The 23460-nt window shown below is 45.5% G+C and overlaps 1 protein-coding gene across 1 annotated transcript; it reads right to left on the bottom strand.

Moving 5' to 3' along the window:
• Positions 1-19419: 19419 nt before the first annotated feature.
• Positions 19420-23222, bottom strand: EOMES (eomesodermin). Its single transcript, XM_074150740.1, has 6 exons — positions 22471-23222; positions 21967-22121; positions 21619-21740; positions 20960-21118; positions 20807-20868; positions 19420-20155 (listed from the first exon to the last, which is right to left on the bottom strand). Exons 1-6 carry the CDS (start codon positions 23220-23222, stop codon positions 19420-19422), a joined length of 1986 nt encoding a protein of 661 aa, XP_074006841.1.
• Positions 23223-23460: the final 238 nt, after the last annotated feature.

The following is a 23460-nucleotide window of genomic DNA, read 5'->3' as shown; positions in this document are numbered from 1 at the left end:
ATGGACTTTTTGCCCAGGTGTTCCTGCACAAACACAGGGTTAGTTGAAAGAGTGTAGCCACAAAGTGTAATGGTATCACTGCACATGTCCCAGAACCTGCATAACTGTGTTCAACTGTGTTTGGAGACAACTTTTCTGTAAGCACGATCCCCCAGCACTGTACTCCCCAACAGAGCAGGTGGGACTTGAAACATCAGTGGATCTAAGGCGATCAAACACGCTTTTAGCCACCTCATAGTTTTACAGGGTACATATATTCAGACTCTGCAGCCTTCTGGAGACTGATAGCTCTTATCTCTGAGCAGTACCTGCAGCTGTGCCATTATTCAGCCATGCATCAGCTGGTATGAGCCTTCTTCATAGGCAAAGGTGTTCACTCACTCCCTGATACACTGGGCTCCCCCAGAGCCAACTGCTCTACGAGCTGAATTCTCACAGAGCTGCAAGGTGCTCAGAGTGACAGCTTAGTCCACGGCATCCCTGGCAGCTAGGAAAAAGTATGGAGCCATTACCTTGTCCTGCTGAGCTCCTTCCTATTCCAACTGGAGCCACTATCTACCATGAAGAGCAAAATGGACAACCTAGCTGATCACTTTGCTTTTGTGAAAAGCAAAGGCTTCCGCTGCTACACTCAACTCTGCTTTGATTTCAACAGCACCCAAGAATCCATGTGTCCATGTAGGCACTGATGATCCTGTAGCTGAAATATGAAAACTTCTCAGACATATGAAAGTTCACCTGCCAAATGGCAAATACCTCACAGAAATGATGAAACCTCTGAAAGTTTACAACCACATGCTTGGATAAAAAAGCACTGCAGCTGGAAATATGTGGAAGTACCTCATTCATCTGCAAAAAAAAATATATGTATTTATTGCAGAGTTGAACCTCCTGGTGATGCACTCTGTAGGAAGGTGTTGCAGCTTCAGCACTATCCCAGGAGAATCAGAGCTCAAATCAACCCTTACACCTTTGTACCCCGCAAGCAAGTAAGCCTGGTCTTCAGGACAACCTTCAGGAGGCAGAGGCTTTGCCAATATCTTGTGTATATATAATCAGTGTATTTAAGGCGGAAGAAATATGATCCAGTAAGTACGGAATGTAAAAAATACATTTTTACGTTTTCGTGTTGCAGAGCAGCACTGGTATTTAATTAATTGGATCCTTGGATGAAAAAAACTAACTTAAAGCAAATTTGTGATATTGAAGGTAATTATTAACTGGGTTAATGTCTTGCATTTGGCTAGTAAACAAAGCCTATCTTTATTAAACCAAGGCAAAGCAGTGAATGAACTAGTTTTATGGCGCACTCACTTCCTTTCTGCCACAGGGCTCTAACCTATGAGAATTGTCTACTTCAGTAAGCGAGAAGACATGGCGTTTCCACAACTCCAGCTGAATCTCACATTGCTCTAGCTTAAGGGCTGGTGATGGTATTTGCAGGTACAAGCCTAGTGCCCAGTAAGGACCAATAAGAAGCAGTAAGGACAGACTGGAGGATGTGATGGGACACGTCAACAGGACTGGAAGACAGGTGCAGGATGACAGCATTTTAATAGCTAAATTCTGCTCCCAGTTACTTTCATACAGGTCCTCTGGCATCTATTTTCTAGTCAGGATACCATCCTTTCCCTCCCTTCCCTGTTTCTCTACTCCTTTCTGTGTGGCTCAATTCAGTTTGCATTTCACCTTACCGGCTCTCCCCTCGTTTTTGTATCTCTCTCTCCAGCCTCTCCTCTATGGACTCTAAATCAAATAAAGTTAGGGTGGAATTCTCACAGATTATTACATCAAAAGCAAATGGTTGCAATAGAATGTTTAACATGAGACAGAAATGGGTTTCTCAACCCACATGCTAATCAGAGAAAAGCACGGTAGGAAAAAAAAACCCACAACAACAAACAAACAAAAAAAAGCCCAACAGTCTGCTTTTTCATTGACTGCAGAGATACTGCATGTTTCCTCTACCTGTGGACTTCAACTAAAGTCAAAGTACCCAAACAGTTGGAAAAACTTGTGCCAGGTCCTTCTTTTTCTAGGTTTATACACTTCAATAGCTTCTATTGAGAAACTAGGTTTGGATTTTTCTTTTTTTAATGTTATGACATTCTTGCTTACACACTTTAAATCTTGGTAATACAATGACAATTTTCTTGCTTAGTTGTCACTTACACTCCCCATAGTTTTGTCAAGAACTATACCCTCAAAAGGGTAGCTATAATTTTAGAATGATCAAAAGGCATTTGATCAAGTAAGTGGGACACATCCCCTGAATTTTCTATGTCATGGTTAAACTTATTTGCATAGGCAGGTATTTTCCTTGGTTTACAGTAATCTTGAAACACTGTGGTCGCAGCAGATTTTTGCTTTGCCATTTTCAAATGATAACGTGTCAAAACCCTCCTGGGTCTGTCCTGCTTACTTAGTTCTGATCACTGTGCCCTTTCTTCCTTTGAAGTTTTCTTCTTTTTTCCAGTCAAGACTTATTAATTCAATCTCTCTAATTTCAGAGGCAGAAGAAATGCAGCTGACAAGTTTGGAGTGGGTGGAGGAGGAAACTTCTGTCTTTGTTCCTGCAAAAGAATAGCCACTTTGAGTTACTTACTTTTCCTACACAATTAAAGCTCCACAGTGCTCTGAGTCTGGAGACAGCACCTAGCACATCCAGGAGCTTCTGTTCATAACGAGTCCTGTGGGCATCACCACAACAGAAATAGTAGGTGCTCATTTTCCAGCTAATGCCAAAATACTAGCAGAATACAAAGCACATTTTAAGCTGTAAAAGCCCAAAGGCTGTCCTTATATTTGCATCATATCACAGAACCAAACAAATTGGTGGTGGTTAAAACACAACTGCAAAAGGCCAGAGCAGAAGAAGGAATTTGTCTTCCGTTTCCTTCCTTCTCTGGCAGCCAGGTGTTTTTAAGAAAGACCTTTTGAATTAGCCGGTGTTTACCAGCGCTCACTCGCACAAGAGGGCACTGTAGCTACATACATCAGGGCAGAGTGCCTCAGCCCAGCAAGCTGCTCATCTGCGGAAATGGGCTTTAAACAGCTCTACTCCTGAGTGAAGAGTCCTTGTCTTCTCAGCCAGGCTGGTAGCACACACAGCTGCATGTGCTGACATGTTGCACTGGTACACCTTGCACAGACTGATTGCTCTGGGGTAAAATATACCTTGCAGAGTTTATCCCAGCTCCAAACATGAATAAAATTTGACAGCTGTGGTTTACCCACATGCCCAGGGAGCTGAAATCAGGGAAACTATCTTTTTTTTTTTTTTTTTATTTTAAATTTTAAATCCCAGTTCATGCCGTTGAAAGGCAAAACCTTCTTTGCTTGTAATAATGCAAATATTTAGATTATACTGGCAAACAGAAACCTCCTAGATATTCACAGGACAACTGGAAGAGAGCTCATGGCAGTTTAAGATTAAGGGTATTATAAACTTACTAGCATGTCCATCCACTTGTAAATCTTGTCCTAGCTCAGTACCCCAAAGCAACTTAGGTCTACAGCTCTAGAAACAAAGAGAAGTCTGTTACATAAAACTATATTTATGTTCTGATTTGACTCAAGCACTGAGTGGACGTGAAGGCTATTTAGCAAAAAGAAGTCTAGGATGGGAAAAATTAGAAGATGAAAAGAATATTTAAAATCAGCCACAGAAGGGGCCACTCCTGGTAAGCCAAATAATAAGAGAATAAGCAAATCCCACTTTCACTTTTGGAGTGCTTTTCATTTGGCACTGATTATTAATAGAAGTGTTTTGAAAAGAATGAATCTCAGCAACGTGGGTTGAGATTTCCAGTAGAGAACTCTGCAACTGAACCATTGCAATGTCAGATTGCAGAATTTAAGGGGTTCCTATGGGGAATAAGGTTTACTTAAAGGATTAACACACATCAAGGAAATGTTAAGCATGACAGCCCAGAAATAGCTCAGGAAATCCTTAAAGCTGATTGCTGTAACATATCTTATTCTTATATTCTGCTACTAGCACTCCGGTGACAATATACTGGACAAGACAGACTTTTGGCCTAATGCCATACAACCACTATGTTCCTATGATCCACCTTGCCACACAGCAACCCATACCGTTACTGATCCTCAGAGATGACCTGACAAAACGGGCTGGGCCTTCAGCCTACCACCCCACCACCTTCATCTAAATCCTAACACATCCAAAGCACAAAACTTCCAAGTACTTTCCTGCTCTTAACACCTTTCTTGTAACTCCTTTTCTTTCTTTGCCCCACTTTTTCCAATCCCTACAATACCAAAAAACAAAACAAACAAAACAAACCAAACAAACCCAACAGCCTGGCTTAGGTAAGGCTATTTTACGCAGTGCTCTCCTAGAAGACTCAGATTAAAAAGGCAGCTAAAACTCTATGACTTCAGCAGCTGATATTGATTAAAATTCGCCAGGTCTCAGAACATCTAATAAACTCATATGCTGAACTTGCTTTTCTATAGTAGCAAAATTATTAGAAAGCCATCTAGTCTTATTACAAATCACAATCTCTCTCTTTCCTGTTGTTTTTTCTTTACTTTTACATGTGTGTCTTCTGTTGCTGTTTAGCAGATTTGGACTACAACAAGCACAGTGAGTGTTCCAGCACACTTCATCTAATATCAGGACACATGCTACCATCTTTATGCCATGTAAAAAGCAAACAAACAAACAAACAAAACCAACCACAAAACTGTTGAAATCGGGGGTGTTCTTCTAAAAAAATCATCTCTGTAGGGGATATTGGTAAAATTAAAGCCTTCTTGATATTATGAACATTTAGCTCCACGCATCTCTTCAAAAGATTCAAAAGGACAATTATTTGCCACAGCATTTGACAGACCAATATATCTGTTCCTGAAATGCCAGATAATGCTTAATAGCTTGCTACTGTATGATGACAGTGCCATGTAAATATCATGAGTTCTCAGAGTCATTTATTCCAATAAAAAAAATAACACAGCAGATTACATAAAATCAGATGAGAATTTTTCAGATCCACAAAGGCACAGCTGGAATCTGTATCTGGTGATCTACCTTTAGATTTCCAAGAATTTATCTCCTATCATCTTTATGCCCAGACACAGCCATAAATTCCTCCTACTTCCACAAAAATCACCTTTTGTGAATGGAAAAGTACATTGCTGAGCTCAGTGCTAGCATTAAAGAACAGAAGCCTTCCCTATCCATGAACTGCTGCAAACAATACATGTAAGGTTTGAAAAGCTGTTTGTGTATAGCCAGTTCTAACATTTGCTATTTACAAAGACAAAACAACTATAGTAAATTAATTCTACCAAGATTCTCTGCACTAACCACAGGAGCACTACAGGTGCATTTGTAAAGCCAAAGGGCACAGCACTAAAATAGAATAATCCCTCGTGACATACAAAAGCAGTGTCTGATTTGCTTCTATCATCCAAAGACATTTGCTTGTAGCCGTGTGCTACCTAAATCTAAGGTGTTAATGTACTAGCCTGACTTCAGAAATCTCAGGAGTTGCTCACCCCAGGCAAAAGATATGCATCTTTTTGGGGGACTACTATGTAATATAACACATGAAAGCTCCACTTCTTAGAGGAGTAAGGCAGCACCTTAGATAGCATCTAAAGGAGCAGATCCTTTTTCTCTTCTTCTAGACTAATTCTTATTACATTTGTAAGAAAAATAATCTGATGTTCTTCCCCCAACCATCCCCAGACCAAAAAAAAATTCTGTCAAAACAAAAATCCCAAATCCCCTCAAACCAACAAAGTCTCAGAGCCAGTGCAGCGTTGGACCATACCTCTCCGTTCAGATCCATTTTAAAGAGCTAAAATTTTATGTTACTAACCTAGGGCCAAATTCAACATATTCTACTCATATTAACCTCAATAGGGATGCATGAATAAATAGCATTCAGTGAGACTCCTTATACTGGGAGGTGCTACTCAGTGTGCAGATATCTGCCATAGCTGGGCCTATGTGACCCTGTCTCTCTTACCTAGCCAGAAGGTTTCGGAAAGCTTGATTCCAGCCAGTATCCTACTTGTACTGGAAAACTTTTCCTACTTGTATCTTCAGAATATCTGTATCTTTCTCCTACCCACACTCCTTTATTTGCCTTTTTCAGATTGCATCTGAAAGATTTCATGCCAAGTCATTATGCTTCATGTATAAATACACACCCTTGGCATGTTGAGGAGTATGCTGGATGGTCCATAACCATTACTAAATCAAATGGGGTATGTTTTAAGTGTTACATTTGCAATCAGAAGTGCTAGAGTCGCCAGACCAAAAAACGAGTCTGCAAACCCCATCAGAGTTGCTACACTGAAGTTGCAAACTAAGGCTACATGCTTACAAAGGCAGGCATATTCCTCAAGGCTGTGACCCGAAACCTTCCTCCACACTGGGGAGAGCTTCCTTGTAAGGATTGTCCTGTGTGAAGTGACATGGTAATTCTTACAAGTTAGGAAGAGCAACACAATTTGGAGATTATTATCAACGTATCACAGAGTATAATTTAATATGAAGCAAGCTAGGACAGTGAGAAACACTGTGTACAGTTGAAGCGGCTCCTTATGGGCCTGGAAGCTTTCAGCTCAAGGGCTGAGAGGAAGTTCAGAGCAGACATACACAAATGGTATGTAACAGGGATGGAGACCCTGCATTAGCAAAGAGAATCCATATGCAACTCCTTCACACTTCCTCCTGACCTGACCCTGCGCTGGGCATCATGCTGCAAAACTGGACCTCATTTTGTGGAAACAAGAGAAAAGCTCTGATTTGGCATTTAAATGCTACAGCTCAAGGGCCTGTCCCTGGGAAGTGCTGACCATTTGATTTTTTCTGCAGTCAGTTCTTTTTTTCAACACCCTGTACCCAACGCCCTCTTTGCAGACCCAGACCCAGCCTTAGGGATTTACGTCAAACATTTTAATCAGGAGCTCAGGCAGGGAAGGTACCTGACCTCCTCAGAACCATCTCTGAGAAAAGCATGAACGGCCTTCAGAGTTCAGGAGCTCAATGGTTTTGTCTGATCCACAGTAAAAGGCAACAGACTTTCAGGACTGTACTAGAAACAAACAGGGCATCGCTCATTTGGAATGGCAACATTGGAAAGTGTCAGAACACTACACAGAAAGAACAGTGGAAAGCAGACACGGGAACCACTGAGCCAGCTCCTATGGATCCACCTCAGTGAAAGTTTCGTTATCGCATGTAACGTTGCTCTTAATAAACAGCAGTGAAACGATACTGTTTGCTCATGAGTACTGTCATAAGGCAGCAAGCTAAATATTCTCTTACAGCTGTAGGCCGAGGCCATAAAATCAGACTCCGCCACAAAAATCTACAGCAGTACAAAGCATTCAATGTCATTTGATCTAAAACATTTCAGGCCCTTTTGGAAAAAAATACAGTGAAAACCTTTTTGCTTGGAATTCAGCCCATTTAATCCCATTAGCAAGGTTTTTCTATTCAGACATGATACCAGAATGTTTCAGTTTAAAAGAAAGCGGAACTCCTGCCTTATTCATTATATTACACATGACGTTGGAACAACTGCTGCAGGAGGCTACTGTATTTCTAGAGAAACTTCAATGGGATTTCAAGTATGGGTAATACAATACACTTACTTACCAGAGAGAATGGCAGCTTTTATTTTTACTTTGATATTTTTCAGCAATTTAAAGTATTGGTTCAATAAAAGGTTTTCTTGGTATTAGTTTTCTGATACTATAGCATAATACACTGATCATGGCTGTAATGATTTGTAATTTATAAACCTTACGGCATTCTGTGATTTTTCCATTAAGTGGCAAAATATAAATCAAAGGTGTATTTTGCTTATGAAAAATAATAATACCATTCAAAATTCATACCATATCAAACATACATGGTGATGCTGATAATTCTGTGACTAGGGATTGAGCATGACTTCCAGGCAATTACCAACACTTCTCCTTTAAAATGGAAACAGTCTCTACATTCATAGATCCATAAAACAATAATCCTGGGTTTAGGGCACTTGACATTGGATTTAAAAAAGTGATAGAAGTACATGACATAAACCACTAAGTTTCCATGAAATCATTTTGCTTGATCAAAGCTTTTCCGTTAAGTCTTGAAAGGCAACATTCTTTCACCAGGCTTTGTTTGATAGGTATCACATCTTCACATTGCTCTGCAACTGACCTTCCTCAGTCAGCTGAGACCTTTACTCAGTGTCTTCCTCTCTCTTTGCTGCTCCCAATGCTTAACAATGAGTGCCTGGTGTGCCCTCCAATGCTGATTCCAGAAGTACCTAAAGAAAGTGCCTGGGGTCTGAAACCAACCACAGAAACAGACTGCTTGGTAGGATCTCACAGGGATTACAGAATGGCAGTGGGATAGCCCACACGGCCGGATTGCTGCAATGGATGGTGCATTGGATTTCTGTGGCAAGGTTTTGGTAGCAGGGGTCTACAGGGGTGGGTCTACAGGGGATGAATAAAGAGCTCCTTACTCCTAAGTTCAAACACAAGAAGGAAGCATATCAAAGGTATGAGCAGGAGTGGGCTTTGTCTCTTAGGCTCAGCTCTTGTCTCCAGTTATGTCAGACACCTTGAAGTTTTGCAAATTTCTGTAAGTGCTACCATGCAGACAGTGAGCTTCCTTCCCCTTCCTCCAAAAAGAACTCTTCTGCAGGCTCTAATGAACTTAAACAAGGTATAATTTTGCCTCTAACTCATGACTGTTTATAATTGTTTGGCTTAGCAAAGTTCTCATTTGAAACTTACATGTTTATCCTGGAGCTTCGCAGAGTTTCTCGCCCCAATTCCAGTGCTGAGTTTGATAACAACAGGTTATAAACCCTCACCTATTCTTAGAAGGAACATTTGTCCTGACTGCTGTCTGTCCTGATCTGTCCAGATCTTCTTCAGAGCATGCAGCAGAAAGGCAACACAAATATAACTTTCACCTGTATCTTGGAATACTTCTATAGCTAATACACCTATAGTGACAGATGTCTGTAAACCTATCTAGACCCAGCCACGACTGCATGTCACTTCCTGAACCAACAGTTTTGCAAGACCAGGTCAAGAACAAAGGATCATTAATGTTTGGGGTTTTTTAAGACTGAAGAATTATAGCCCTCTGATCCTGAATGCACTCATTGTTTTGTTGAAATGAGACAAAGATTTTTGCAAGCCACTTAAACTGAATGCATGACCACCACACAATTTACACTCATCTCTCTCTCGTCTCAATTACTGTTGGCTGGAGAGTCCAAGTGTCCTGTGAGATGACAGTGAACAAACATGTTGTTACCCATGTAGCACATTATGTACTGTGTCTCAATCAGCCAGTCCATAATAATGGCCTTCTAGTTTCTCAAATTACTCTTCATAGCACAACTCGCTACTTGCATACTGGATTGTAGCTTTCTTGGATTGTAGCTTCCTCCAACTGATAAAAGAGACATTTTCTCACAGGCAAGGTATATTTTACCAGTCAGATAATTTTCTATTACATTTGTCCTAGCTGGAGATACGTAGGTCTCAGAAAAGAGAAATTATAATGAGAAGAGGAAGAGAAAGGGAAGGTCTCCCTACAATTGTAAAAATATCTGCTTCAGAGGAAATTCTTCCCTACTAACAAAGGTAGATAGAGGGTTAGTAAAATGGAATTTAAATAATGATTTGTTAACTTCATAAATAAGTTTCAGTAGTTCTCACTTTTACAATGTTCCCTTTGAAATTTAGTGTTACAGAATTTAGCTCACAACTTGGGTTCTTCCAAGTAGCACTGTTGGCCTGTCCATTTATTTCAGTTTTACCTTTTTATCATTTTCAGCTTATAGAGAGCCTTCCCTGCAGTTGGGTATTGTGGCTGCTTAATATCTAATCTTGCAAACACTACCAAGGTTGGTACTTGCTCTAGGAGGTCTTAGGTCTACACAGGGAAGTCTCACAGCAGTACGTATTTTGTTTGGTAGCGCTGTCAACATCAGGTTTTTGTTGGACATTGCTGATTTTGCCCACTTAACAAGAAGGAGCAGATTTTCGTATTTGACCCTGAATGTTTACTTCTTATTGGGAGGAGAAAGCAGAGGCATCAAAGCAGGTCTTTTCTTAATGTAGTTTACTATCAATTAAATATACCCACATCCCCACTTCCCTGAGCAAATGACACAAATACAACCCATTCTTGTAGATTCCTTGAGCAAGCTTACTTTACCTGAAGAAAGTCTTCCTGAGCCAAAAATTATTAGCACATATCTCCTTGTTCCCAAATTAGCCCTAGGAAACCTATCCTGAGAGGCATGTCATTCAATGCAGAGATAAATTTGGGTGATCATGACTATATAGTAAGGTCGCCAGCCTGCACAAGAAAGGTCACACACCCCAAGTGATATCCACATTACTGTGTTCTCAGTCACCTCCTCCTACCTGATCATCCCACTTTTCTTAAAGCTACGACACAGTGAACACCTTTGCAATTGTTTCCCAGATACCTTGGCCTTTCTGGACACTCAGAAGGAACAGAAAGGCAGTAATGAAACGTTTATCCCAACAGCCTGGGGAAACACCATTTAATCTGAAGGAGAGTGTTTTGTCTCTTTGAATGATAAAGTTGCAATTTCACAATTTCACAAATTAAATCAACATAAGGTTATACCAAAGCCAAATCCTGCCCTCTCTCTCTCTCTCCCTACAGTCTCTGGGGGGTTGCTTGCAACTCCCTTCTCCACCAGTCCTGGCCATGTAATCCTGCCTTCTCCTTTGCACTGTCTCTGACTCTTACTGGGTCTTAGTTGAGCCAAGTCAACTTGTGAACCCAGGAGAATGCCATTGTCCTTTTCTCCTGGATGTGTTTTCTGCCAAGTCTGTAAAATGAATCAACTCACACGAGGGGTTTGATGAGCCCCACGTGTGGTACAAGGTAAGAAGTGAACCCCCAAGCCAAACATAAAAAGGAAAGGCTAAACAGAGGTAAGTACCTTTCTCTGCTCTCAGCACTAAGTGGAACCTTAGATCAGCTCAAACCCCCTCCCAAAACTTCACCCTTCATCTTCAGCAAAGATACACCATAAGAGCTGAGATGCTTTGGCCTACCTATTAACCTCTGTAGCTATTATAATAGAGCAGACTGAAAGCTTTAGCTGTTAGACAAAAGAGAGAGTTAATCCACTTAGTCTCCATCAGGATTTTTTTTAGGTGTGGTTATGGCCAATCTTTAAGTCTTTCTATAGAGTATTTTCACTCTATATTTCAGTGACATTTAAACATTATGGGCGGCCATTAGCACTTCTCAGCATAACAATATTAATACCAGCCTGGAGAATGATGCAGATCAAATCTGATTGAAGTGAATAGCTGGAGGAACACAAGTTGCCTTGTTTGCTGCTGCTTTGGCTCTCCCTGCGACTCCCCGTTTGTAAAATACCTCACCAAAAAGAAAAGGGATCCATGTTTGGGGTTGTTTTGTTTTAATCTCCAGTCCCTCGGCGGGTTGAGAAAACACCAGAAGGGCTCCGTTTCTCATCTTGTACGCTCCATGCTTCCCTACAGAGACTCCGTATAACTCAGACCAGGGGGAAACACAGGCAACTACCTTAGCCACTTCACAAAAACACCCACAGTCCAGTCTAGCAGAAATCAGTCATTACCCCACAGTTCAGAGCAATCCGATCAATAGTTGTGCTGTTTGGTTTTTTTAACTCTCCAGTGAAACACTCTGTTACTTTTTGTTTGTTTGTTCATTTCTTGTGTAACGTACTAGAGCCAAACACACCCCTTGTTCCTCTAGATGATCACTCCAAACGTGAAACAGAAAGCAGCCTGCCACAGAGCATCCCTCCTGCAGCTGCTGATCAAAGACACTGCTCTGGAACTCCTAATATTTGAGGACATTTCCAGGGCAATTGCATCTCCTTAAGGATTTTCACTCAATGGGAATGTCAGAAACAAAAACTGAACCCACACCATAATCACAATTTTTGTGCACTGAACCTGCATTCAGGTGTTCCATTATACTACACAACAATTAAGCCTTTTGCAGCACAGCAAAACCAGGGAGCTCATGTTTTCTAATACCTATGGGAATGGCTTTCTCTTCCCAAGGCTGAAATCAAGGAAGCACTGGACCTAACCATAGGCAGGGGACTACAAAATAAACTATGGAGTGTGTGTCCCCATGGACAGCTGTAAACCTATGCTCCATCGTACTCCCATAGCTACCCAAGCACTGTGATTGTACCACTGTGACATCTCTACCGGATCAGAAAGTCCCTTCACTGCTTCCCAGACAAGGCATTTGTATCAATCTCCTTAAACACTTTTAAGACTGGTACCTGAACTAGCTTCAGCTTTTGGTACTGGCTTCACCATGCAGGCATTAGCAAAAAAAAAAAAAAAAAAAGAAAAATTGATGAAAGCAGTCACCAGCACCCCTGGCAGGAATATGCAAGTTTTTCATTCTTAGATTCTGCTTTGTTTCTTCTTTCTGCTCAGTGCCAGCACAAGCATTTCTGCTGCTGCACAGTGAACTGGAGAATTGATCTGACTGAAAAATAACCCAAGTCTTCACTTCCAATCCACTAAACTCACTCACTGGCCCATCCTGACAGCAGGCATTTCCAGAGGTTTATTATGTACATATAATTTAAGCAGATCAAGTAGAGAAATATATTGCACATTTGAAACGGAGCTTTACAATGCAGATTTATCTGCTATTCAGATCATTGCTGGAACAAACTTTAGGAACCTTACTCTTTCTGTAAGTAAAACCAAAACCATTCAAATGTCACAGATTTTGCCATAATTTTTCTTCTGGATCAAAGACATTTCCACCCCCAAAAAAAAAAGAAAGCGCCTAATCTTTCCTCTCAAATGATCCTGCAAAGGAGTTGCAATGTAAAGGCAGCAGAGCACAATCCTGCCTTTGCTGAAAGAAGTAACAGAAGAGCTGGGTTAACAATAATCTGGAGACATAAAAAACAAAGCTACTGTAAAATAAGCTACTTAATGTATCAGTGGAGACTAGGCTACACAGGTGAGGCTTTGTCTGTCCTATCTGGAGTAAGAGACAGGATAAAATTTACCTGCCATTGTGAATAGCTCCTGAAAAGTCTTCTTTGCATCGACACGTCTTCTGAAGCGCCAGTTTAAGAGATCTTGCTCAAATTATACCTTCATTAGGGCAGGAATATCATGTTCTTATATTGTTACTTGGCATAGGAAGTAAGAAGAGGAAAGTAGTAACATTTCTGCTATTGAGAACTTACCACTAAGAACAAGCAGGTGCTAATACACCACAAATCAGTTAGTTTCTAAAGAATTTGTCTCCCCAGAAGAATAGCCAGAGCATTGCTATCAATTTATCTAACAGGAACACAGAAGAACCTAAAAACAGATAGCTAAGTATGCTTGCTATTCCTATAGGAACAGTCTAGGATTAGTCTAGTCTAGAATTTTTGTATAGGATATCATTTATGTTAAAAAAAAAATGGATTGTTTCCCTCCTCAAAGGAAATTTGCAACTATGCCAAGCAATTTACATAGACTGTATTGCTTTATGGACAAATGGGATTATAACCATTCCATGAATTTTAACAACTAGTACCTCATCTACACTACAAAAATCTAACCCTGCTGTAAGAAAAACAGGGAACAAACATAAATGACTCCTTTGCCCTCAGTATACACAATCACAGTACAGATGAACTCTTAACATAAAGTTTCATCCCCAAACCTGTTAGAAGGATGCTACTTTACATTACAACCACTTCAGCAGTGCCTACTTCAATCATAGGAATCCTTCTGTAAACCATAAAAACGCAGAGCTCATACTTCAGCAGAAGAGAATATGGACTTATACAAAGCCCTTGCTACAGATTTGTTAACTGACGTTCAACTCCATGCATCCTTCCCTCATTTACAGACATCATGCCCCACTGAAAGAGAACTGAACAACTGAACATTGTCTTTGGAGCCTTTCTTTCCATGGAGAACACTCCAAGCAGAAGGAACTAACCTTGCTCTTTGCCTGAGCTTGCTGATAAAAGACTGGCTAACTTTTAAAAAAGTCTAAAAACACGAGATTAGATTTGGATTTTAGACACACAAAGGAAGCCTGACTTTAAACAGTAGCAGGATGAAGAAGACAGGCTGCTTTCCAAGCTTCGAACATCATCATGTGAATTCAGGACTATAAACCAAAAGGTGGTACGCATTAGGAAAATGCACCTGTTTGATGCCTTCCCCAAAAGCAGGAAATTGTGAAAAGCAGCCAGCCTGGTTTTAGTGCTGTGACAGGAACCACAAATGGAATGTTGGCCCACTCCATCTTCTCAGACCATCTTTTGAGGGATAATGGTCAAAACAGGTTGGTCCCCTTATAGCAGTAGCTAACGTATTTCTTTCAGGTGAAGCGATTATCAGCACGCGCAGGGAAGACAAACCGCCTGATGCCATTTCACCCTGTGCGCTACACTACCAAAAGGCAGTCTCAGACCACAGCTGTGAGGGTCAGACGGGAATCAGCCGGTGGGGTGCTTGGAAAATAACCCCTTTGCTAATAAATATTATCAGAAAGAAATCAGTTTCTGCTGCAGATGGAAACTAAATGGAGTGCAACAAACAGAAGAGTAAATTTTGTTCACAAGGCTGGGACCAAGCTGATGGTTAAAACCTGGGTTGGAGAGACTTCTTCTCCAAACACACAGGTCTCCTGCACCTGGTTAACACTACTCAGGTGAAAACCCTCCGCAGGCAGGTAGTTAACCCTGTGAGCAAAGTTATGCTTTTATTTTTTTATTATCTGCAGGGTCAGGACTGCAGATTTACCTTCTTCCCACCCAGCACTCCTTGTGTTAACACAGTCCTTCAGGCAGGCACACCACCCAGCTCTCCATCTCTGCTTTATTTCCTTTTCCTCCCCTGCATTTTGTTTGATTCTGAAATGAAAACAGGGGTGAGGGTGGCAGGTTAGAGGAAAGCCTGCAGAGGATTCCTCCTCCCCAGATTAGGATTTAATTGTATTCCTAGCGAGTCCCTTCTGGTTGCGCTTGGTCTTTCAGATGAATGTTTCATCAATATGATTAGGATCACATCCCTCAGTCTCGTCTATTTACACAATTGGTTGTGACAGCTCAGAGTATAGTACTCCCTAAAGGAAATATAGATACCACCCTATCATTTTATTCAAATCATATTTTGCACTCTGCACTTTCAGACTAATGCCATTCTCCCCTGGATTACATATTTGTGATATGCAGCAAACAGTAAAAATCCTTCTGATAAGGATTAGTGTTTATATTAGCCATCCATACTCATATTATCATGAACAGGGCTATGGAAATTTTTGGAAGGGGAGGAGTGGGCTTCAGATACCTCACGGGGCTGGGGAACTGGGCTTGTATATAAAAAAAAATGTGGGTCGAATAATAACAATAATAATAGCACCGATGGCGACAAGACCTCATTTCATGAGGCGGATGGGCGCCAGGGAAAGGCCGGCGGGCGCCAGGGAAGGGCCAGCGGGCCCCATATCCTTCGCCTCAAGCCCCTCGGCGCCATTCTCCCCCTGGGGCCGGGGCCCCACGGCCGGCCACCGCCGGCTCCCCCAGCCGGTAGTCCTGGCGGGAAGGGACATTTTTGAGGCGTTAACAGTACCGCAGACGCCATCGGGGGCCTATTCCCGCCTCGGCCGCCGCCTTCCCCTCAGGGCCGCCTCAGCGCGGCGGGGCCGAAGGGCCCTTTGGTCCCGCCGCGCTGAGGCGGCCCTGAGGGGAAGGCGGCGGCGGCTGAGGGGGCCCGTAAAAATAACCGTTCCCGGGAAACCCCCCCTTGCCTCAGAGAGGAGGAGGGGGTGGAAAGAAGAGGGCAGGTAGTGAAAAGGCGGCGTTGAGGAAGGTGGGAGCAGAAATTCAGACCGAAAGTAAAACCCACCCCCAGCGCATTACTCGAAAACACCCCGAAAAAAAAAATACCTGCGCCGCCCTCCCCGCAGTGCTAGGGCCGCCACCCCCGGGGAAGGAGCCTTTTTCTCCCGAAGGGGGGGTCGAGGAGACGCCATCGGAAGGAGAAAGATTTCGGCGTCGTTTCCTTTCGGGGCCGGGAGTGTGAAGCTCCGGGGGTACAGTTTGGGGCGAACGGCGAGGGACGAAGTTTCGTTGAGGGGAAAAAAAAAAAAAATAAAAATAAACCCAGATGGATGTGCCGCTACAAAGCGCTCAAAGCGGGAGAGGCGATGAGCTGCCGGGTCTGCTTTAACGAAAAAAGCCCCAAAAGACAGCATCTTTGGCGAGGAACGGTCTCAATCCCTCGGACGAGCCCCCTCTCCGCTGCCTCTCTTGCCCCGCCGGCCGGCCGTGCTACTGGAAACGAGCGCAGGCGGAGCACCCAACCGCTCCCCAGCCCGAGTGGGGGAAATACCCCAGAGAACCGCTAATTCGCGGGGAACGGCCTCAAATGCTTACACCGGTGCATCCCCCTTTCACGGGGTCCGGCCGGGGGACGAGGAGCGGTGCTCCCCGCCGGGGCGGGCAGAGCCGGCGCCTTTTGGCCGCACGGAGCGAAGCCGAAGCGGGCGGGTTCCAGCCAACAGCAAGGATTTCCCTTCACCGGGTTTTTGCAGCTTACAGTTCACAATGGTGTAAATAACTGGGTTTATTTAATTGATTTTATTTTTCCCCTCTAGATCCTGCTTGCGCCTATCCCCGTCCAGCCGTCGTTTCAAAGTCGCACGCAGTTTTCATGCGATAACTACCGAAATCGGGCGCGTTTCTCCTTGCAGAATTTTCTGCCCGCAAACTGCCTTTTCCCGGCACACGCCCGCTTTGCCCGCGGGTGTCGGGGCCGGGGAGGAAGGGGCAGTCACCCTCCCGGTCACCCCCTCCTTCTAGACCCCTGATAAAAAGCCCGCTGAGGGTCTCCACCTGGAGCCTGCTGTTTGCCTCAGTAAATCACATTACGAAGCAAAGTGCAAAGGTAGTTAACTTTATCTTCTGTTAATGTAAACAAATAAGAAGTATTCAGTTCCTTGATCTTTATTTAAATATAGAGTTGTTTATCGGTGTCATCCTATGAAGATTAATTAGATACCTTTATTCACAATTTGGCGTCTGACACTCCATTTTAGGAATGCATTATAATCACAAGGTGTTAATTGGGGCCAGCCAGGCACTTATGTTTCTTATTAAACAGTGTGAGGACTTTTCATAAGCATTAAGTTCTTTTTTTACCGTGCGCTGCAAAAATATACAGCTTTTAACAGCAGACCGCGGCGGAATCGTGCTCCTGAACGCTTTGTCACCGGTGTTCGCAGCCCGGGAAGGGCAGACGAGCTGCGGCCGGTGTGCCACCGCACCCCCCGTATGGAAACGGGACACAGCCTGCCTACCCAGGGGGGGCTTTTCCGGGAAGGGGTATCCCCCCTTTAGAGGAAAAAATAGGGGAAAGGGAAAAAAAAAAAAATAAATCCCGTCCCTAATAGTTTAAAGATTACCACGAGTCCCCTTCTGTCCCAGATGGGATGTGGCTCCTTCTGCGGGGGGGGAGCCGGTAGGACACCGGTTTCTTTCGCTTGCCAACGCGCAAAGCCGGAGCCTCGCACCGAGAAGCAAAGAGCTGATCGAAATCTCCTCGGAAATCCGCCGTTCTCCGCTCCGGAGAGGGGGAGCCGCCCGGGGGGCGCTGCTAGTGCTCCCCCGATCGCGTTACCTCCTCCGGGGCGGGCCCCGGCCTGAGCCCCTGGTTTATTTTGTTTGCAGCCGGGCATCGCTAACAGTTTAATCCCATTACTGCCTGCATATCCTCAGGAAAGGTCCTGCTGCCGCAGCAGCCGGGATTCGATTGCTCGGCCAGGAGGGGCTTTCTCCCCAGATAAGCGAGCAGGGGAATTTCTCCCCCCATTCCGGGAAACAGCCCCGCTGCTGCTGGGGGAGGTGAGCCGCCGAGTTCACAAGTCGCTCCCCGGGACGAGGGCTGAGCTCACACCTCGCCTCCCCCAGCCCCGCAGGGGGTGGGTGGCAGGGGAAAAGAGGCATCGTCGGATTTTTGGACCAAGCCAGGGTCTCAGAGCTTGGGGGATGAACAGAAGAACTGCAGCAAAGCACGGTAAAATGTTTAAAAAAAAAAAAAAAACGAAAACAAAACACCACCAAAACAAACACCAGCCACCATCGTGCACAGAGATAGCAGCTTCCAAATGAACACGGTGCAAGGATGAAGCAGCAAGGAGAAACTTTGCAAGGGATTGCTAGATTTCGAGACAACTCAGCCCCCAGGGATTACGCTCCCTCCTCCCCCCCTACTGGGACACCCGATAGAGGCAAAGAAGAGGCAGAGAGCCACCCCCACACTTATCCCTAGCACCACGACATTTATTAAAAATTACTACTATGTACATAGAAAAAGAAAACGGAACCAAGTTTTCTTGGGAGAAGTTTGAGTGCCAGTGCGCTAGGGTTGATCAGTTAAAATGGCTGAAACTATAGGCAAGAAGAGTGGGTAAGTTACATCACTTCCAGTTTTGTACAGGGCAGCTGAAAAAGTCACTTTACGTACACATATATAGAAATCTGTTCAAGATTTTCATAATGCTCCATATGCTAAGTTTGATTAACCAAAAAAAATGCCTTTTGAACTTCAAAGCACCACTGGAGGTCCTTCTCACTGAACAGCTAGAGGTCAACTATTTATACATTATTCCACAATATTCTACAGTGTACCTAGACAAAACACAACTGTACACTTTTTTTTGGCCACCTCAATAAAGGTTAGGCTTTTGGGATGGAGGCTTTTTTTTTTTAATGCAAGTTCTAAACTAAGAGTCAGATTTGGTCACTGTAACCCCATCATTAGCACAAGACCTTCAAGTCAAAATCCTGCCTCGCAAGCGGGCCTTATTTTGGCCATCTTCTGCCAAAGAAAGCCTTAGCTGAGCAACATCCGACTCAGCCAACTGTGCTACAGATAAGAGTTGAAGAAGCCAGCTCAGTCTAAAGCAGAACATAGCATTTGTGCAGCTTCCTGCAACCCCACCCCCTTTTATCAGAGGGGCAGGCAGGGAAGAAAATTAAATTTGGGATCCAACCCCCCTATTTCCTTGTTCAGGAGTGCATAGATTTCATCAGGCTTCTGAGCCAAGCCAAACTGTACACTTTAGTGTCTCCAATAAATAAGCCACATTGTAAAAATCTACACTCCTGCCTACAGCTTTCACATGTGGTTCCTTCTAAAAGAGGAGAAGAATTCTACCATAGTTTGCTCTTTCCCTACTTCATTACCTGCACCAGTCAAAAAGCTTTGGCACCTTCTTTAGAATTGCACACAACAATTCAAGGTGGAAGGCAAGAGTCTTTTTGGCAATTGTAATGCAAAAAAACCAAGGCCACCCTGAAAAAAAATAGCCAATTGGAATAAAAGGATGCTTTAAGAACTAGTATAGAATGCGTAGTAGCCCATGCCTTTTGAAGTGTCTTTGCTATAGTCCTCAGCATTAATGTCCTCGCATTTCATAGTTGGGGAGTTTTCATTGCTGGAAGTGCTAGGGGAAAGCCGTCTTCTCTTACAAGCACCCGTGTAGACCCCAGAATCATTTGAATCTAGAGACTTTATAGAGGGTGGAGTCTCTATCCAGGATGAGCTGATTTCTTCTTTCACCTTCTCCTTTGAAAGCTGATCTTCAGAGAAACCTGGAGGACTCGTTCTGGAGGTCCAAGGTAATCCTGTTGCCATTTTTCTCTGGTAAGAGCCCCTGCTCCCCCAGCCTGCCATGGATGGAAATGTTGGGTCAGGGTAGTACCCCAGAGCATGGGATGTCTGAAGAGGGAGGGATTTAATGCCATAAGGGAGCAAGGTGCTAGGAGAATACTCCGTCTCATAGGAGTTCATGTCCAGTTTGTTGGCACTGGGCTGCTGTACAGGCGTAACAAACCACCGCTGAGGAGGGCTGGCCACCTCTTCGTTCTGCTGCGGGGAGAGCAAGCCATTTGTCTGAGGGACAGTTCTCTCACCATTGTAAAACCTGGCTGGGGGCAGGTTGTTGACGAACTGCTCTTGGAAGAATGGTTGCACGCTGTACCGGGCACCAGGGACGATCTGGTGGGATCTAGGAGAATCCGTGGGAGATGGAGTTAATCTGTCATTTTCTGAAGCTGTGTACATGCTACAACATAAAAGAGAAATACTGAGTATTGTTATTCATGATTCCAGGATGACAGTAAAACAAAAACACAGATGGGAGGAAACTGAGTTATTTCTTAGAATCACAACTAGGTTTAACTGGATGATCATTTTTATCCAATTCAGGTTGTTTTTCCTAGAGGAGTATAAAATTTATAGCATTGCTGCTACAAGTATACACTGTTCTCTGCCAGCCAGCTCATTCTAAGAGGGGTGCAGCACTTTCCTCCTAGAAGCTGTCCTTGTCTTGCATACAGCTCCTGCTTTTCAGAGGCCATTTGATGCTAGAGAGTGAGCATTAGGCAAGTCTGCTGGTAATTCAAAGAAGCTGCCTGGCTCTGTGAAGATGCTTGATACACTACTGCCAATCTGCAGGCCAGCTACGTTCTGCTAGTACAGATTTTCTACCTAAATTCAGAAGCCTGCTAGAAGGCAGGTCATCAAGACAATACAGTAACTAGTCAAACAGACATTTAATGTCTTTGAAAGGAGCACAACAGCTAGCAAAGTAGTAAGTAATACCACTTCTGAATACGTGAAGTGGCATCTAAAGAAAAACTGTTCCACACATTTCCAGCCAGAATCGTGCCTCCTAGATAGAGACAGCTGCAAGAGAAGACAGAAGTGTACTTACGAGTCATAGTTGTCTCTGAAGCCTTTTGCAAAAGGATTATGGTCAATTTTGAGCTGAGTAATCTAAAAGTGAAAGTAGAATATAGTACAATGAGATGTTGAACTCACAAGACAATTTTATTCTTAAATTGTCATTTTATACATCCATGCTTACATCAGTGTTTTGATATGCTGTAACTGCTATGAACTGCGTTTCAGGGAAAATAAACGTTTGAGTTTTTGAGGAATCATTCAGATCTTCAACACCATCTTCAGTCACTTCCACAATGTGTAGCCGGGGCTGGTACTTGTGTAGAGATTGCAGTACTATCATCTAGAAGGAACCACACAAGAGGCAAGGTCTTTAGACAAATTGTGTCTAACATTAAAAGATCTATTTTATTAGCCTGACATTTTCTTACTATAAATTGTAAACTTTTGACTTGGGAATGGAGCACTCTTAATTGTTAAGAGGAAATGATTCACAGCTTGTAGCCCTGTTTCACTAGGTTACTAATATGCTAAAACCTGTAAATGCAAGAAGTCAAGAGCTATCAGCTACACTCCCACTTTCTGAGCAACTCTGGAGATAGAGATACTGGCTAAAACCAAAGAAATTCACACATCTATTTCTGACACCGCCTCTCCTTATAAAGACAATTAGAAAAAAAAGATCTACAATCAGTTAAAGGGGACAAGCCACAAGAACAGCGATCTAGAGGCTAGATTAAATAAATGCTGTAAACGCCAGGGCTCTCCTAGCTGCACCATCAAGAGCCCCTCAAGCCTGCCACCCCAACTACCCCCCCGCCTCTCCACCCCACCCCCATTTACCTGCGCGTTGTTGTTGTTAGCACCTTTATTGTTCGTTAGCTTCAGTTTCCCGAAAGAAATCTCCTGCCTCATCCAGTGAGCCCCGGTGTTGGGCGACTCGGGGTGAACGTACACCTTGTTGCCTGGGGAAGAGAAGCCGGTGAAGCGGCCGCCGGGCACAGGGGCTTTGTGCCACGGCCAGCGGCTCGCAGCAGCGGGGCAGGGGAGGGAAATAAAAGTTGCAAAACGCCCTTAAAAACGTAGTTCTGCCCGCAGCAGGACACCGGGGGTGGGGAAGCCCCTGCAGAGGGCGAAGCGGAAACCCTTTCTGTGAAGGCGACGGGGAGACCCCGGAGACCCCACACTTACCTTGCATGTTGTTGTCGGCTTTGCCGCAGGTGACCCACTTGCCGCCCTGGAAGCGCCAGTGGTTGGGGTCCGCCAGCACCACCTCCACAAAGACGTTGTAGTGGGCCGTGGGGTTGAGGCCGGTGATGTTAAAGCTCAGGAAAGGAAACATCCTCCTGGGGAGGGGAGGAAAAGCACACCGCATGCGAGGTGAGCCGGGGGGGGGGGGGGGGCGCGGGCCCCGGCGGCAGCTGGAGCCGACCGCGGGGTGCCCCGTTTGTCCCGGCTTCCGTCCCCGAAGACACCAGGAAGGCAGGCGGCGATCCCCGACCGACCCCCACATCATGTCCTGACCCGCCTTGTGAGTGGCAATTGGGAAAGACGCTTTTCGGGAAAAGGGTCCCCGGGCCGGAGACACCACCGATGGGGAGGGCGCGCATCTCCTTCCCCGGAGACCCCGGCACGGCGCGGCCACGGGAGCCCCCCGCTACCACTTCCCTCCGTTTCGGCCCAACTCCCGCTTACCGGCCCTGCTTGGTGATGATCATCTCCGTCTGATGGCGGTGGAACTTGAGCCAGAGGGGCCGGTTGCAGAGGAAGACCTGCGCCCGCAGCCCCGGGCCGGCGGCCGGCACCCCTAGCGCCCCCAGCCCGCCGCAGGAGCCCGACGCCGCCGGGTAGGGGCCGTAGAGGGGTCCGCCGGCCGCCGCCTGCCCGTACTGATACCCGCCGCCGCTGCCGAACTGCGCCCGGCCGCCGGGCGGGCAGACGGCGCCCGCGAAGCCGCCCGGCGACAGCACCGAGCCGTAGGGGTAGCGGGGCCCGCCGGGCGGCTGGTAGACGGTACCGTGCTGCGCGGCCGGCGGGTAGGGGAAGAGGGCGCAGGGCCCCCCCAGCTCGGCGCCGGGCGGCCCGGGGGACTGCAGGTAGTAGCGCTCGGGGCTGAGGCTGTCCATGGAGTAGCGGGCGGCAGCGGCCGGGGGCAGCTCCTCCTCCCCGCAGGGGGTGGCCTTGCGGCCGTCCGGCTTGGGGGCGGCGAAGGACGGCTCGCCCGCCTCCGCCTCGCCCAGCATGGCGGGGGCCGCCCCGAACTTCTTGGGCGTCTTGTCCAGGTCGAGACGCGGCGGCGAGCCCGGTCGGGGCGGCCCGCGGGTCCCACCGCCAGCCCCCGCTCCTGCTCCGGTCCCGCCGCCGCGCCCACCGCCCTCCAGCGGGTAGAAGGGGGCGCCCGGCAGGGCCCCCCCCGCCGCCGCCAGCAGCGGCTCGCCCAGCTGCATCCTCGGCGGAGCAGCCCACACGGTCCCTGTGCCAACCCCGACCCGCGGCCGCGCAGCGCTGCGGCGGGGCTCCGCCGAGGCGATTTATACCGGCGCGCCGGGCTCCTCGGGCCGCCGGGGAGGGGCTTGAGCCGGGCTGTCTCATCGCCGCCCTCCACCCCCGCCGGCCCATTGGCTGGGCCGCGTGACACTAATTTAATTAGACAGCTACTAATTGGAACAAGTCACCTGTGACTCT

This window comes from Numenius arquata, chromosome 7 (genome assembly GCF_964106895.1).
Source record: "Numenius arquata chromosome 7, bNumArq3.hap1.1, whole genome shotgun sequence".
Taxonomy (NCBI): Eukaryota; Metazoa; Chordata; class Aves; order Charadriiformes; family Scolopacidae; genus Numenius; species Numenius arquata.
The sequence above is the reverse complement of the archived record's forward strand: the minus strand, read 5'-3'. Positions and strand labels throughout refer to the sequence as shown.

What these genes read in the sequence shown, in the direction of transcription:
- EOMES (XM_074150740.1), bottom strand. Translation starts at nt 23,222, where the DNA reads ATGCAGCTGGGCGAGCCGCTGCTGGCGGCGGCGGGGGGGGCCCTGCCG. An exon ending in CTAACAACAACAACGCGCAG is followed by an intron (nt 21,119 to 21,618) that starts GTAAATGGGGGT and finishes GGTTCCTTCTAG; the next exon opens with ATGATAGTACTGCAATCTCT. An exon ending in TTCAGAGACAACTATGACTC is followed by an intron (nt 20,156 to 20,806) that starts GTAAGTACACTT and finishes TTTATGTTGTAG; the next exon opens with CATGTACACAGCTTCAGAAA.